The sequence below is a fragment of the Haemaphysalis longicornis genome, unplaced genomic scaffold (genome assembly GCF_048455015.1).
Source record: "Haemaphysalis longicornis isolate Haplotype H1 unplaced genomic scaffold, Haemaphysalis longicornis Haplotype H1 scaffold_7, whole genome shotgun sequence".
NCBI classification, from domain to species: Eukaryota; Metazoa; Arthropoda; class Arachnida; order Ixodida; family Ixodidae; genus Haemaphysalis; species Haemaphysalis longicornis.
This window is the reverse complement of record NW_027526422.1, coordinates 157,632,194-157,649,296: the sequence shown is the minus strand read 5'-3', so window position 1 is coordinate 157,649,296 and position 17,103 is coordinate 157,632,194. Positions and strand designations below refer to the sequence as shown.

The window sequence follows — 17,103 nt, the reverse complement described above, 5'->3', positions numbered from 1 at the left end:
ACGGCTTACGTTATCCCCATAGGGTTATCTTGTACTATGAACCTAAAATATGACCAGCTCCGTAAGCTCACGGTCAGTGTGCTGAAAGTTGTCGAGGAAGCGGGGCTCCTCGTTAACCGTATTGTAACGGGCACTCACCAAACAGACACCGCAACGTTTCGCGGCATGTCCTATGATAACCCACTGCGGCTTGTTGTGCCACTCCTTTGTGAGAAAAGGACCCATTATTACTTTTATTCGAACCGAAACACCTCACCTGCGAACCTTAGAACGAATCTGCCTTCGTTTCACCACTGCTGCGGTTGTTTCCGAGCTACCACCGCCGCGTCTCCGATAGGGAGCGCCATAGATGACGCGGAGTAGTTAAAGGGATCTATTGTTCTCACAGACGGAGAGGAGCATTTGGCAGGCGGCACCTTTGGGCAGAGATCGACTGACCGCGGTAGAATTAGCCGAAGGAAACTATCGCTCTCACAGACGGAGATGATATTCGGCAGGCCGCACCATAAAGGTGAGATCGACTAGATGCGGTAGAAGCAACAAAAGAAATGTTTCACAGTATAAAAACAAGACTGGTGTTGAAAAAACTGCTGGTCTAGATCCCTGGTCGTTCCCTCCAAAATTCCTTGTCGTTCCCTACAAGACCAGCGCTCGTCTTGTCTACTTCTTCCTCCTCGTCCAAGGTTGCGGTGTTTCCAGATGCCACTATGCTAACCCTTGTCAGGACTGGGCTATCTCACCGCAGCGACCACTGTTGTGACTGGCAATACCAGAACAGTCACAGGTGCTGCGACGTTGCCTTGCTCCGTCCGCAATCAACGCTGCGCAGAGCAGAGCGATGAAGTTCTGGAGCCGACGAAATGTTGAAGCAACATTTATATACAGTATGTGCACGGGTAACAAAAGCGTTAAATTGCTCGCAAAAAGGCGACAGCACGCATCCACTCGGTGCCTCCGAAAAGTACCCCGCTGGCAGTGCTTCCGGGCAGGTTTTATACCCGCGGGGGCCCGTTGCAGCCGCGAGCGGTTTGAATCGCTCAAATCAGGACTCTCGCTGGCCAAAGTTTGAATTCGATGAATGGAGGCGGAGCGGTTGCGCCAGCCAAACCGCCCCGACGGGGAAAGGGAAGACGACTCAGCGCCGCCGTCTCCAGGCAAAGCCACCTCGCTCCAGGCATATAGCGGCGTGTCGGCCGCGGGACATTCGTTCCAGGCATGATTCGGCCCAGCTGTTGAGAAGGCAAAAGGAGAGGCGACTCTGCGGTGACTTCAAGGTGCACGTCTGCCGCGGGGGGTATGGCAGAGGCGTGAGTCTGCCCCGTCGTCGTGCGTCCCTTCATGAAGCGAATTAGGGTTGGGCGCTCTGGCACAACACCCTAGGACAGGAAAGTCCAAAAGCGGGGTTACATTAGGAGTTGCTTAAGGTAATACAATATACTGGGAAGTGAACCAGTACACGGCGATGGGACCATAGAAAACGTGCATGGCCTTTACCTATCTGGGAACGGAACGGCACATTATACACCTCTGCAAAATCTTATTCCGAATTCCCGGTGTTTGCAATAATGCTGAACAAATTCAAGTTGCTAGCAATGCGGGAAAAGGCAGCAGCCCCCAAAAAAGAGGTTTGTAGACACCCTTTCATCGAGCTTCAGCACAAATTAAGAAGCACACTTTCAGATGCCTTTTGGTTATATGTATGCAATTTGAACGCGTTAAAGAACATGAAATATTGTCACAAAATTCCCAATTCTTAGAATAATTTGCATTGCAATGTTTTTGATATAAAGGAAAAATGGAAGACCTGTTTACGGGAACACCTAAGCTGGAGTGGGATAGGCAAAAGAGAAATTTGACATTCACCCTAATAATGCAGGCGTTCGGTTTTATCAGAAACATTGCAGTTAAAGAGAAGAAATCTGGGCGAAAGAAACTCTCCGCCAACTGCGAAGTTGCTAAGAAAACTCTCCAGCTCTGCCTTGTAGTAGTATCCGTGCGGTTTATGTGGCTGTCAAATTAGAATTTCACTTCTCGCAGGCATGATATCTGCTTAAAGGCCCTAAAATTGAATTTTCACGTAATGGCGTGGGTTCACAGTTGCGCACGTCCCCATTTAAAATAGGCTCACTTCTAGGTCCAACATTCAACATGTGTTTTCGAGCTGTACCACCCCAGGCATCTTTTCGACCCCTATTCTGTACTTGGGCCAAGTTGATATGCTCATCCAGGGGCGTTTTCGCCAAATCCCGAATACTACTAGGATAATAGTTGACAAAGAACAGTTCTCACAAGAATAAAATAATGACTAATGATGTCAATAAATTGCCTACGATAACTTTCGGAACTTCTGACAAACTGCGTATTTCAAACCCCCGCTCAAAAGCCTTACTTTACCATCATGTTTGCCTCTTCGTCACAGATACTTCCGTACTGCGTCACAAAGCATCCAGCCTTTTCCTCAAACTTCTTTCGCGTGCTGTTGCTCCACCACTGCCGCAGTCCACCGTATGCATCATACTGGCTTCCTTGGAACAGACAAGAAAAGAAAGCACCCGTTAAGAGAAGGGAAACTCAAAAATAAAGCGTGATATATCTGTGGCGCATCAGAAGGATTTTAGAATATATTACATGCTCTTACGTCGAAACGTTGACTGAAACAGAACGCGGCACAATTCCGTAGGCAGGTACTATTTTATGCCACAATTGACTGCATAAAGTTTAACACAATAAGGTAATATTCAATTTTACCTTCATCGTCGAAGCCATGGGTTAACTCATGTCCAACGACCATACCAATGGCTCCAAAATTAATTGAACTGTAAGAGAAACAAAATAGTTATAAGCCAGCCTTTCTTTTAGAAAAGTGGGGGTATCGTCACCGTGCGGGCAGAGAAAAGTTCGCTGAAATTATTTATTTACTAAAGCTCGGGGATAAATATGCAGCCGCGGCGCTTGAGCAATATAATGGCCCCATGTTAAAATCAACAGAAGGCTGTAAAAGAAAAATTCAGTGCCCTTCCAATCCGTGAAGAATGATGACCAGTGAAGCCCGACGCAGTCTAAAGAGAGAAGAACAACAAGACGTTTATTTTTACTTGCGATTGAGCGCGTGCTTCCTGGCCAGTCAGCTGCATGAATCTTTGAAGGTCTCCAGCTTTATTTCAGTGGAATAACATGGGGCTGTCCATTTCCCTCCCGTGTCGTAGGCATCTTACCGTCTGTGTAAAAAACTCCCACCTCCCCTCGAGGGAACCCCTGTGTAGATGCGACGCATAGGGGCTTCACGTTGCAGCGTTGGACAGCGGAGGAACGGCGCTGGAACGATGGAGCGGAGCGGCGGAGGCACCGCGATTTATAGAGCGCGTAACGGTGAGGGGACGCGCCGGCGCCAGTGCGTCTGCCGCGGCTATGACGCAACACAATCCAACACAATCCACTTTAATCCAATCCAAATCCAATCCAATCCAAGCCAAGCCAAGCCAAGCCAAGCCAAGCCAAGCCAATCCAATCCAATCCAATGCCCCTCGCGAGAGAGTGTTCGCAATCGGAGAGGAGAGGGGGTGAGCGGCGGAAAGCGAAGCTGACGCGGCGAGGAGAATGGGGGAGGGGTGGACGCCGACGCCGGATGCAGGGACAAGGCGGGTGAATGAGATGCCTTCGCATCTAAAAATCAACGTAGACTGCTGGACCACGGACGACAGCAGACAGGTCCCATTTTGGTCGTGAGGCGTCCACATTGGCTGATAACTGCGCTAGCACCGTTAGCAGCCAACTGCGCAATTTGTGAAAGATGCATAGGAGGATGGGGGTATGAAACTTGTGAGGGGGCGTCGGCGATTGCAAGGAGCTGCGTAGAAGCGGTGTCCTGTAAAGCGGCTTTAATGGGATGAAAAACGGGATGTTAGGGATATACCGCCTCGCTGTAAAGAAGGTTCCGAGCGCGTACTATCCTTATCGTAACCGCAGATGTTTAAGAGATTAAGTGGATGTCCGCGAAATATCAGGAAAAAGATGGTAGACGGGTGGCCTTCGGGGACTAGGGCAATATCCAAATGCTGAGCCTGTGGACAAAGAAGAATGTTTGCGCTGTCAGACAGCCTACCGACGGGGCAGCCGCCAGCTCCGTTTTCAAGCGAAGTGCAGTGCCTGAGCGTGGCACAGTGATCTATAATATGCCGTGGCCAGTACCCGCTACGTAGCTCACGAAGCATCGCGGTCTTCTCGCGTATCGCTTGTTGGGACGTGCTTTGAAGGAACTTAAACAATCGGGCTGAGGAATTGGCGTAACTGCGCAGATGCCCACCACCAAAGAAAGAACCAGCAAGGACGATGAACCGCAACGGAATATAAAGAGTACTTGGCTTGTCAGCCTATTACTACTGCGTAAAGAATTGATGTGAAACATTGGCAAGGAATAACTGAGTAGTCATTGATTGATCTTCAGGATTTCGTGAGCATATAATCCTCCTCCATCGCGAACGGGATGCCTGCCCCGGATTTTGGGTTTGAAACCCGCAACTTGTATTTCGCGTGCGTCGCCTGATCACCTACCCACCCCCTGTACGTTTTACGGGCCAATGCATTACATTTGCTAGTTTTATCAGTGAAATGCGTTGCCTGTCGCTTGCATTTTGTCCCCACCAGTATCGGCATGTCGTCACAGTAATTCATGTTCAATCCTCTTTAGGCGGTTACTCGGCCCTCCACTCGCCGAAAATTGTTTTACGACGCGTACAAAAGGTGACAGGACCCGTTCAGGCAATTGTGCATGCGGGCCCGCCACCAGTTCTGTTTACGTCCCCTTAGCAACGATTTCAGCAGGGAAGCGAACGCAACCCGCCGCGGTGGCTCAGTGGCTAAGGCGTTGCTCTGCTGAGCACGAGGTCACGGGTTCGATTCCCGGCCGCGGCGGCCGCTTGTCTGATAGAGGCGAAAAGCAAAAACGCCCGTGTGTACGAGACTTCGGCGCACGTTAAAGATTCCCAGGTGGTCAAAATTAATCCGGAGCCCTCCACTACGGCGCGATTCATCGCCTGCGTTGCGTCGGCGCGTTAAACCCTGCAATCAATCAGCGAAGCGAACGCAGTTTAATCGGGTGAAGTCACCCCTCTGGGCACATGATGTCTCGTTCTCTATTCTTGTGTCTCTCATAGTGTGCCGATCCAAAGCGCAATTTATTTTTCAACGTGCGCCCCTATTTCTCACGCAGAAAAATTTGTTCCGTAGATACACTCACAACCAGAAAGAGAATATACACTAAACGATCACGTTCCGAGGGTGGTGTGTTCTGCCAAGCCGGCTACGTTCGCGTAGCTGCGGGGACCGTAACTAGAAAAAATTCCCGCGCCTTCCCGCGAGGGGAACACGACTAAATGCAGAACATTGGGGCCTCAGTACTGGTTGAAGGCAGTGTTGCTTCCATCGCTTCTTCCGTGATGCTGGAGTAGCAGACACAAGTAAACGTGGGAGCGAGCGTCAACCAAGGAAGGAAGGAGCAACGCAGTGACTGAAGCACGAGCGACCGCTAGCGGCTTTATATTTGCAGCGCGCGCAGTAGAGGGAGAGCGGTACGGGGGGGAGAGCGCGCCTGCGCAAGCAGCGCGCGCTCTTCTACGCCCCACCGCGCTGCTATCACGAACCTGTTACGCCGAGACACGGCCGGACTGGAGGAGCGTTCCGGGGGTGACGAGTGAACGGGCTGACTACGACGCATGCGCGCACCTGCTGCGGACCCGGAGCTGTGGACGCCGTCCGACGCAGGAAGAGGCGAGGCTAAGAAATGCTCTGCATTTAAAAGCATTGCTGACGCCCCTGTCACGCAAATCTGGACGCGTCCGATCACCGCTCCTATGCGTCATCAAACGGAGTGTGCAGAGAGTGGAGGTCCGATTAAGCGACTAAGGAGGATGGCATCAAAAGAGAGTGGCAAAGCACCGATACTGCTAGGAAACAAAGAAAGCGACAAAAAGAAAAAAAGAGGGCGAGAAAATTACACCATCTTCCCACGTGGGAACCCTGAGAAGATGCAAAACCGGGCAAACTCGTGAAAACTCGAGATGCTTTCCATCTCCTCAGGGTTCCCACGTGGGAAGATGGTGTAATTTTCTGCTTTTCGCCTCCATCAGAAAAGCGGCCGCCGCGGCCGGGAATCGAACCAGCGACCTCGTGCTCAGCAGCGCAACGCCTTAGCCACTGAGCCCCCGCGGCGGGTCACTGCCAGAATCGTTGGCGTCCATTGTCAGCTCATCGGACGGCGCAGACCAAATCAGAAACTGAATGGAGCAGCGGTGCAGACATGGTTTATCTGAAGTGGCGAGGAGGTGGGGAGAGGAGGAGCAGCGCACACAGCTGTTGGGGAGAGGAGAGAGTGACGTTATTACAGCTGGCGTGGCGAGGGGGAGAGGAGGGTAAGCGCACACAGGTGGTGTGGAGAGGAGGAGGGAGAGAGTGACGTTATCACAGCTGGCTTGGAGAGGAGGAGAGGTGCTGACGGATGCCGGAAGGACAACGGTCATAGCCCCGAGAAAGAGATGCTTTGCATCTAAAAATGGTAATGCCCCTGCTACAGCCTGCATGTCTACTCACTGACACGAGTAAAACGGGTGGCCTGGTTAACATGGAGTACGAATTGCGTGCGAGTAACGTCTGTTGTGGCTTATAAGGCGGAAACAAGACGTGCGCTTTATGCGGAGCCTCAAGTTTGCGATGGAGGAGATGAAATTGTTACACATTCCTAAATAACGACCAATTTATCTGAAATATTTTATACATACACCATTAAACGGTGAAGCTAAGAAGTTGCCTTTTTGCACTCCCTCGTTCCGGTCGTGTGCCATGGCTGTATGCCTGTTGATTTTATCATGTGCACACGAAGTTCTCCCATGAGTTGTGCATGCGCGCCGGTGTGATGCTGCACGAAGAGATACTTTTTGTTTAGTGAATAGTTTAATCGCGCTGGTGCATAGTTTATAAAGTTTTGACACATAAGAGCTTTGCTTTCTTCCGGGCGGTGGAATGAGAGCGCGTTGGTGACCTTGTTATTTTACAGCTTGATTGCAGATACTTCACCCGGCCTTTTGGTGCGATTCGTGTTGCCAGGCTGGCGGTTGCTTGTAGACGATGTGTCAAAAACTCAATGTTGGTGGAGGGTTCCCGCAGCACTTGGGACAGCGAAGTAAGCGAGAAGATGTTAAAGCTGCTATAAAACCAGATTCTTTTAATGGACCATTTTCTGCTACCTTTACGTGTTTGCTTATAATGGGTTTCCCAGACACAGCCGCTTGGTCTTTTCACACTAGAGTAAATTCAAACAGTTTTGTAGTCTCTCCGCTCAGCTTTCGTCCTTGGATAAACGCACAAAAACTGAAAATTTGCACGTAAATTCTCGATCCATAGCTGTTTTTTTTCAATTTCTCAATTTTTAGTCTTGTTTCGTGGCTTCAGCATTACCTGCGTTTTGCCGGCAAAAATGCGTGGCTGCTCAATCACATTAAATACCGAGAAATACTACAATAGGCAGGCGGTATTGACAAGATCAGCGTGTCATAAAAATACTAAACAAAACGCATCACTTGCTTTTATGATGGCTTATGTTTTATCGCGAAACGCTAAGTAAACCGCGGGGCAGGAAAGTGACGTTATCGGGGGCGTTTACCGTCAAAAAAAAATTCCGTAGCACCACCTTGCGGCGCCCACTGACACCACACAATTGTAGGCAATGCTCCAATAGGTTGCGTGCATGGACGGGGCGCATAGGTGCCTGGATAATCCTCGTCATGGATAGGGGGCGATAGGAAACTTAAGGTACACTGCGACTCAATCTGCGACATCCCGATCTCCCGCCGGCAAGGCAGCTTGATTGCTCGCAATGTACTATGACCGCGAGCTGGCGCGTTGCGTGCCCCAGACTGCGGCTAACTCGAGAAGGAGGAGGATTAAAGTTTACTGATATAGAGCCAAAGTTTGTTTGCTTCCGGGGGTGGTGGCGCCCTCAGTCCCAGGCGCTCAAGTCTTGCGCCGTGGCTGGAGCCATGGTGATCAGCATAAGCTGGTTTTAGCTGGTCAGCGCTCCGCTGCATTGCTCAGGGGACGGATGGGGAATAAATTGAACAGATTGAGTCGTTTGCTAGGCCCATGTGATGCGCTAGAGAGATTCCTATACGTCGGGACAGTCAGAGCGTTTGTTTGAGGGGAACTGGCCCAGGTAGATGGTGTGTAATTGGCTTATATGCGAGTGCGTGGTAGTCTGTAGACTTCACCAGATGGTGGCTTCTTCTTTTCTGAGTTGTTTGTGTGGTGGTAATAGCTTTTGGCCTCAGAGATGGCAGTGTTGTAGGATTCCTCGGTGCGTGTTAGGATGGGTGGCGGTACTTAGTATGTCGTTTCTAGTCTTGAAGGAAACCGTAACTTGGTACACCTTGCGCTTGCGTCAATGCAGCGGGGTTTGACGCTACTTCGAACGCGTTATTGTAAAAAGGAGGCAAGTTTTTGCCAATGTGACGTGATGCATCGGAAGTCGCCGACTTCGGAGGTCACTGGCGGGCACAAAGGCTTCACCGGTCTCTTAACTAAGTTATTACGACATTGCGAGCGCTCGTTTTCAAAACGCGTGTCATCGCTGTGCAGCCGTATATCTTTGGCGGGTGCAGTGTACAGTGCATTGCTCATCGCCGCGGAAGACAACGCTTTCGAGTTCGACGTCAAACGTCGATGCCTAAGCGTCTATAATATATATTTCACGGGAAAAACGTGCTTTTCCCAAGAAGATGTTTTGTTCAGTTTTATTGCGAATATATGAGCCGATGACTGAGAGATAAAAATATTCGGAAGTTCTCCCTAACCTATAGGGAATAGTAGGTGGTATACATACACGATGGATGATAAATGCCTCTATTCAGGATAGAAGTTCAAGGGGCCGCGTCAGGGGAAAGGGTAAGGAAGATGGTTCATGTAAAGGTGTTTGGTTTAATTGTCGCGAACGCGACCGAGAGACGAGCCGAGACACGTCTGAACGCTACGCCGTGCACCCAGAAAACTGGGGCGCCGTTTTATTCCACGCTCGTGGCGTTCGTGGCTGCTTGCGCCCCGGTGACGCGTGGCCCGCTCTCATTGGTTGTCACTCAGCCCCAGCGCCATCGCCGCTGGAGCGCCGCCACATAGCCCCCTCCCCTTGAGACGGAGTCTGGAGGAGGAATCCGTGTAGAGAGCGATACAGCAAAACGTACAGTCTTTGCGTTGCGAGGTTCACGGGTGGTGGTGCGAACGGAAGGAAGAGTGGTGGTGTTGAGGGTGGAATGGTGGGTGGTGGAGTGGAACGCAGGCAGGGCAGCTTCGGTGAATGCGGGCTTGAGGCGATCGATGGAAACGACGGTGTCGCGGCCGTTGATGCGAACTGTAAACGTCTTGTCCGAGCATGAAATCACGAGATGAGGGCCGGTGTATGGCGGTTGAAGTGGCCGGCGGGTACTGTCGACACGGATGAAAACGTATTGGCTGTCACAAAGGTTTGGATGAATAAAAGTGTGCTTGGTGGAACACGGCCGTGGTGGTTGGGGACGGATATAGCTGAAAAACCGGGTTAAATGGTTTACGTAGGACAGTCCAGGGGACGAAAGGTTGTCTTGCGGCTGGGGAGGAACCAGTAAGTCTGCCGGCAAGCGCAAAGACGTGCCATAGACCATTTGAGAGGCGGCACAACCAAGATCTTCTTTGACGACAGTGCGTAATCCTAGCAGCACAAGAGGAAGGTGAGCTGTCCACTGTTCAGGTGATTCGTGAGCCATCAATGAGGCCTTTAGCTCACGATGAAACCTCTCGACTATGCCGTTGGCTTGAGGATGGTAGGCCGTTGTTTTTTAGTGTGTTACACCGAGTAGGCATGTCAAACGGTGAAAGAGCGTAGACTCAAATTGGCGGCCACGGTCTGTTATAATCTCCGACGGCGCGCCAAAACGGCCGATCCACGTGGACATAAGAGTGGAAGCAACAGTCTCAGTCGTTATATCGTCGATTGGAACCGCCTTCGGCCAGCGAGTAAAACGATCGACCACTGTCAAGATGTAACGGTAGCCCTTAGATTGTGGTAGCGGGCCAACGAGGTCGACGTGAATTGTGGAGAACCTAGAGTCCGGGAAGGGAAAATGGCCAGAGGTGATGTGGTTTGCCGAGAGGCTTTGCATTGCTGTTAGGCGAGGCAGGAACGAGCCCATGCGCGTACGTCAGAATTCATGCCAGGCCAGACGCATTTCTCGGCAACCAAACGCCGTGAGGCACGAACTCCAGGATGAGAGAGACGGTGAATAGAGTTGAAAGCAATGCGCCTGAGAGATGCCGGAAGGTACGGTAGTCTGCAGCCTGAAATCGCATCAATGCCGCAAACGATGCTGAGTCCCGAATCAGGGAAGATAATGTCCTGGAGTTGCAGAGAGGAACTGTTTGAAGAACGCAGAGTTCGGAGCTCCTCGTCATGTCGTTGGGCTTGAGCCAACTCCTGAGTACTGATACCGGAGCGTTGTATGGCCGAAATACGGCTAAGGGCGTCGGCTGGGATGTTGTTAACTCCCTTGACATGCTGAATGTCCGTCGTGAACTCTGCAAGATACGCCAAGTGCCGCCTCTCTCGGGAAGAATATGTAGTCTTCGATGACTTGAAGGCGTTCGTAAGAGGCTTGTGATCGGTGAAGATCACGAAGCTGCGGCCCTCAAGGAAAAAACGGAAATGCTTAACAGCGAGATATGCCACCAGGAGCTCCCGCCCGAAGGTGCTGTAGCGTTGCTCAGTTAGAGAAAGCTTCTTCGAAAAGAAACCGAGTGGGTGCCAAGTGCCATGGATGTGTTGCTGAAGTAAACCTCCAACCGCACAGTGGGAAGCGTCTACCATCAGGATCGTGGGAGTGTTGCGGCGCGGGTGCAGAAGGAGAGTAGCAGAAGCCAGGCGCTGCAGTAAATGCGCGATCGGCAGTTTCAGGCCATTGAAGCTTGCACTCGGTAGACTTGGAAGCATGAAGGGAAATTTGGAGATGGTGCACAATGTCCGCACAGTTTGGGATGAACCGTCGGTATTAATTCACCAGTCCTAGGAAACGGCGCAGTTGGCGTAAGGACTCAGGCCGAGGAAAATCGATTATGGCCTTCACTTGGTCTGGTAGACGGCGAATTCCATTTTGGTCAACGAGGTGACCGAGAAACTCCAATGACGGCAACCCGAATGCACATTTTTCGCTGTTAAGGATGAGGCCATGCTCTGCTAGGCATTCGAAAACTATCCGCAGATGGTGCAGATGCTCAGATAACGACGAACTGGCGACAATAACGTCATCTATGTAGGTGAAGAGCAAAGGAAAGCCACGGAGGACGACATCTATGAAGCGTTGAAAAGTCTGAGCTGCGTTGCGCAACCCGAAAGGCATCCGAGTGAATTCGAAGAGTCCGAACGGTGTAATGATTGCAGTTTTCTTGACGTCATCCGGGGCTACAGGGATTTGGTGGTAGGCTTTTTGGAGGTGAAGCTTTGAAGATATGGTACAACCACTGAGGTTATTGGTGAAGTCCTGTATATTAGGTAGGGGGTACCTGTCGGGTACAGTGGCCACGTTCAAGGAGCGGTAATCACTGCAGGGTCTCCAGTAACCAGATTTCTTCAGGACCATGTGTAACGACGAGGACCAGTTGCTCGAGGACTGGCGAGTAATGCCAACCTCAACCATGTGATGAAAGTTCTGCTCCGCGATTTTATGTTTCTCCGGAGCAAGGCGACGCGCCACGACATGCGTAGGGGGACCGGTTGTAATGATCTGATGAACAACGTCATGCTTCACTGGCTTTGCACAGTGAGGAGGTGCAGTCAAGGAAGGAAACTCATTCAGCAACCCCCGGTACGGAGAAGGTAAGTCGCAAAGAAGCGTAAAGGCGAACGGGTAGACGGTAGACGATCGGCCTGTGACAGAAAGGCCGGTTGCGGCGTCCAGGATTCTTTTTCGGGCCGTGTCAAGCAGGAGGCCGAATTTCGAAAGGAAATCGCCTCCTAGAACGGCGTGATTCACGTTGGCCACGAGGAAAATCCAGCGGAACGGACAGCGTAGGCCGATGTTTACCATAAGGGATTTTTTCGTGTACACGGGGATGCTGGACTTGTTAATAGCGTGGAGATGGCACAGTGGTGGTTGAGTGCGGTCGCAGGAATTAACGGGGAGCACACTCACTTCAGCACCACTGTCAACTAGAAAACGCTAACCACTCGTTGCATCTGTGATGTATAAAAAGCGGCTGTCGCTGGCTGGGGAATCGGTCGCCGCCACTAACTATCCCTCGTCGCGTTTCCCGACCAGCCACAAGGAGGGGTGCAACGTTGCGCCGCTGCGCCGCAGTGGCGATGGTACCAGCACAAGGAATCAGTGTGACGAGGCTGCTGGCGCATTGTGTACTCCTGACGGTAAACATGCGGCGACGAGGGATGGGGAGAACGACGAAACCGACGAGTGTTGCACCCTTTCGACGAGCGGTAGCCAGCAGACGCGACGAGCTCCTCCAGGGTTTGCATGCGCTCTTGTAGAGCGGTGACGTCGTTGGATGCCGGTGAGGGCAAGGTGGTAGAAGCCCCCGCGGTGGTATGTTCGGGAGATCGAGCGTATGCCACCGTGGTTGGAGACGAATGTAATGTGCGACTTCCATTATCTTGTCGGCGTGGGCGGCCAATTGTGGCAAGGGAAGGTCAGAAGCCGTCGCGAGGATCCTTTGCACAGACGAGGGAAGCCGTTGTAGGAAAAGTTCCTTCAGCAAGCGGCAGTCCGTGGCGGAAGGTGTGTCGCCGAGCAGGATTTGCAGTTCGCGAAGGAGCTGCGAAGGTCGACGATCACACAACTCCTCCGCAGAAAGCAGCCGCTGGAAACGTTGCCGTTCCGAAGGCCTCACGCGGCTCAAGATGGCAGCCTTTAATGTGTCGTAAGGGTTCGTGGTAGGTGGGTTTGCGAGGATGTCGCGAACTTCGACCGCGATCTCAAAAGGTAGTGACTGTTGGAGGTGGTGGAAGTGGGTCTCCTGCGACGTGATGTGGCTCATGCGGAAACTTGCCTCGCCTTGAAGGAACCACACGTCGGGGTGCTTAGCGCTGAAGGTGGGAAAACGGCAGGCGATAGTGGAGATGCCATGTGAAGAGGCAGCGGAGGACGCAGAATTGCCGCCGGTGTCGCGAGGAGGGTCCATTCTGGCTTCTTGACTCCGCTGCAGCGTCCGGGTCACCAATGTCGCGAACGCGACAGAGAGACGAGCCGAGACACGTCTGAACGCTATGCCTTGCACCCAGAAAACTGGGCGCCGTTTTAAAAATTTCACGCTCGTGGCGTTGGTGGCTGTTTGCGCCCCGGGGACGCGTGGCCCGCTCTCATTGGTTGTCACTCAGCCCCAGCGCCATAGCCGCTGGAGCGCCGCCACAGGTTCATGGTACATCGAGTGTTTTGGTGCACTTCAGTGGTCCGAGGGGTTGTTACGCCGAGGTTGACCCTTGCACTTAACGGTCAATTACGCCTATACGTTACCGGATACGTATATGTGGTAGCGTTCATCATTATCTCCATAAATACGATGACGAGTCACCCATATGTCAGTAAAGACGTGATCCAGGAAGTCATTTGGAGAGGCGAAGGGGTGAACATTCATCGTTATAATAGCTTATAGAGACCAGTTTTAATACCGCCTTGGGATTTATCTATTTAGTGAGGTTTTCCCTCACACACCATACTTGGTCTGAGAACGTCGTTAGGGATTTTCGCCCAGTACCAAAATGCTCGTGGGCAGTTGTGTAGACTGAAGTTGCGCAGCTACGAGGGAACAAGTATAGTGCCCTGCAACGGCCGCGGTAAAAGCACAAGTTGTAGCTGCCTTTCATTTGCGCTAATAGAGGTGGTTTAATGAGTATATGCCGGGTAACATAGCGAAAGAGCGGGAAGCAATTTAACGTAAAAATACAGTGGAAAATTGATACTTTGGGCGTCCTGCCTGCGGGAAAAAATCCTGTGCACGTAATAATGCCCTCAATAAGCCTAGCAAGTAAGGAAGCTGTAACAGAACTACCTTTCCTCGTAATAACTCCGGCCTTCAACGTACTCTTCTGCTCAGAATTCTGCCACAAAATCAGTCAGTCATTAGCGTAGCTGCAGGAAGGGGTAAAATTTGATACTTCGCTGCAGCAAACACGTTCTCAGTTTTCTCACTACCAAGATGTAACGCTACTCATTTTGAGGAAGGTATTACAATTTGAATAAATATTTTCGACATAACAGCTTTGCAAAGTAAAAATTGCGATTACACAATGCCCGAGACAAATATTTCAAATGCAATTGACGGAATTTATTCAGTCGTGAATCCGTTATAGGCGTGACAGGTGGTAATACTGCGCTCGGCCAAGCCGCTAAAAAAACAAACTGATGAGGATTATCTGGAACGCAGCTTAACACAGATGCAGTAAATAATTTCACTTTTGTAGGTGAAACTACTCGTATGCACGATTACATTCACTCATCCAGTATCCCCAGACGCTCAATATCTTCAGTTCTTTTAAGGTTCTACCCGGACAGCTACCTTAGAGCTGTAATGGTAGCTTTGTCTTACTGAACATTGTTGTCAAGGTTAGCTTACCGTGGGAGGCCACGCTGATAGAATGGACGTTGGAGGATTCCTGAAGGGAACACTGTAAAAAAGTAGGTCGATCTCACTTTTCTACTTCATGATACAATTGAAAATAATTTCAGAGAGGAAAGCGAAACACTTCCAATAACAAGTGAATGCTGGTAATAGAAAATAAGATTAGTAGTTGAAGAGTTCCAGTGAACTCGCGTTACGCAAGCTATTTAATCCACCTTACAGCAATTGTCAGTCTAAGTATTATTGCTCGTTGCAATAGCAGGAGAAGTAACATGTTCATCTCTCAAGTTCAAGTACAAAAAAAGCTTCAAAAGGTTATACCTCAGTGGCAGAAAATTGATTAATAACTTTATTAAAGACGACAGTCTTTCTTGTATACTTGAATACAGAATTTCTTCTTTATTACCTGCTTTATACAACAAAACAAAACAAAGAGGCATACATATAAATACTTCCAGTTAAAAAAACTACCACACCTACCAATACACTTTGCCCGGAACGGTTATGTTAAAAGCGTCCTATGGTTACAAGGGTGTCAGTATGAGAACCGTGCTGGGTTGCTCTTTCTCTGCTTTTGAGTACACCTGTGATGTAGGCAACACTCTCAGGGAAATATTCCTTAACAGGCCGTCCATTTGGATTCGCATGCCTAACATCCATGCTGGGTTTCCATAGGCTATGCAGGCTCAGAAGCATGAACATGTCCAAAGGAACGTCCTATTCATTGTCGTTAGGCAACAAAAGTATTTTGGTCTGTCTGTCTGTCTGTCTGTCTGTCTGTCTGTCTGTCTGTGACTCGATTCAGCCACCCGCTCATAGTGAAACAGAGACTGCGCTATAGTCTTATATACTCACTCCCAAATCTAAACGTCCAAGTGCAGTGTTGACTCTACGTCTGACTCCACGTGCGTTCCAAGAGGAACGCACGTGAAGTCGGGCTACGTGGTTCTATAAACGTTGAAGTAGGGCGTCTCGATTCACGTGAGTCTCCGCCATACTGCAGCGCTGGCATCAAGGAACCCCACCGGTAGCAGTGAAACGCGGTAAATTGAAATTGACTTGACTATACCTTTGGTGTGTTTACCTTGGGAGGAGCGCAAATGAGAGGAACAGCGCGAGCGGTGAGCGGGAAGGCAATGGGAGGCATTTACTCGGCAAATTTCGACAAAGATGATAGTATTTGTCGACATTTGCAACGAAGGGAGCAGATATGCGGCCAAAATGTTTTTACGAGCTCATTTTGGTTCGAGGTCATTTTCCATGTATGGTGCGCCTAAGAATTTTCGGATGGCCATGAGAGGCTATGCGCTATTTTATCCAGGCAATAGGGGTTAAATGTCTTACCCATTTCATTTGACGTGGGATTGTAAAACGCGTTGACTACGGCGGGGCCGACGACCCAACTTCAAGAAGAAATGAAAAATAGAAGGACACGTGTTAAACATCAGACTTTCAACAGTCACCGTTCAATAGAAAACATCGCAGTTAAACCATTAATGTATTTGTCGCGCAATTGTACATCTGTTGGTGTTCAGCGTGTGTTTACATTGCTGAAAATACAAATTTCGAACCTTTAAACGTTGAAATTAAAACCCTCCTATACCAAAACACCCCCACGCTAACGATGAATGCTGCCCAAGAAGGCTTCCACACATACAATTTAAAGCAGTTACGAAACACTGCGTAAAAGAAAATAATTATCCTGATTGACGCCGAGGTGAATTTTAAAACAGTGCGCCCATTCTGGGCCTGTGCGTTTAACCTTCCCTCCATATACGAGTACTTTTCGTGCGAGATATTGTAGCGTGGCACAAACTCAAGAAGATGACGTTGGTGGTAAAAGGACAAACAGATTTATTAAAAGGCGAACTTCTGCCTCACTAAAAGGAACGCCCTAGTCCCGCTGCCACCGAGCTCTCTCTCGCGCCGCCACGCGTGTCCCTTCTTCTTCTTCAGCACGTGGCTTTGCATCCTTTCTTTGTTTGTTCTTTGTGGCCGGGCGCGTGCAACAGGCCATGCCGTGACAATATATACAAGTTTTTGAAGCAGCTGTGATAGGTCTTGGTAGAGTACCATGGGAGTACTGAATTGATAAACATGGTGCCCAGTATTGGCATAGTTTGAGTGAACACTCTCTGGTTATTTAAATACGACAAGAATAACATAATTAAAGTTGGCTAAAGATAAACGCTCTGGTTTGGTTCATGACTAACGCTGACACAAAGACACAACTGCGGTGCATAAAGACAATGACTACACCTCTACCTACACATAAGAATGACTGCATGTCCGCTTTGCCCTACTGCCGGAAATTTTTCGTGTCGCGAACATCCTGCTCCCGCCTCCAGCACCCCCCCTCCCCCACAGTGTGCTGCTCTTGACAAGCACATTTATTGTCTACAGAGTCCCCTTTACTGGTGGTTATGTCTGAAGGAAGGGCTTTAATGTAATCTTGAACTGTACCAT

General features: G+C 50.1%; 1 protein-coding gene across 1 annotated transcript in view; it reads right to left on the bottom strand.

Annotated features, from left to right (window-relative positions):
* The window catches only part of LOC144145378 (neprilysin-1-like), a 145,950-nt gene that overhangs the window by 18,243 nt on the left and 110,604 nt on the right, over positions 1 to 17,103 (bottom strand). The window contains exons 14-17 of the mRNA XM_077676965.1: positions 15,982 to 16,040; positions 14,632 to 14,683; positions 2,749 to 2,816; positions 2,395 to 2,525 (exon numbers count right to left, since the gene is read on the bottom strand). Coding sequence (XP_077533091.1) covers positions 2,395 to 2,525; positions 2,749 to 2,816; positions 14,632 to 14,683; positions 15,982 to 16,040 — 310 coding nt within the window. The remainder of the gene's footprint in view (positions 1 to 2,394; positions 2,526 to 2,748; positions 2,817 to 14,631; positions 14,684 to 15,981; positions 16,041 to 17,103) is intronic.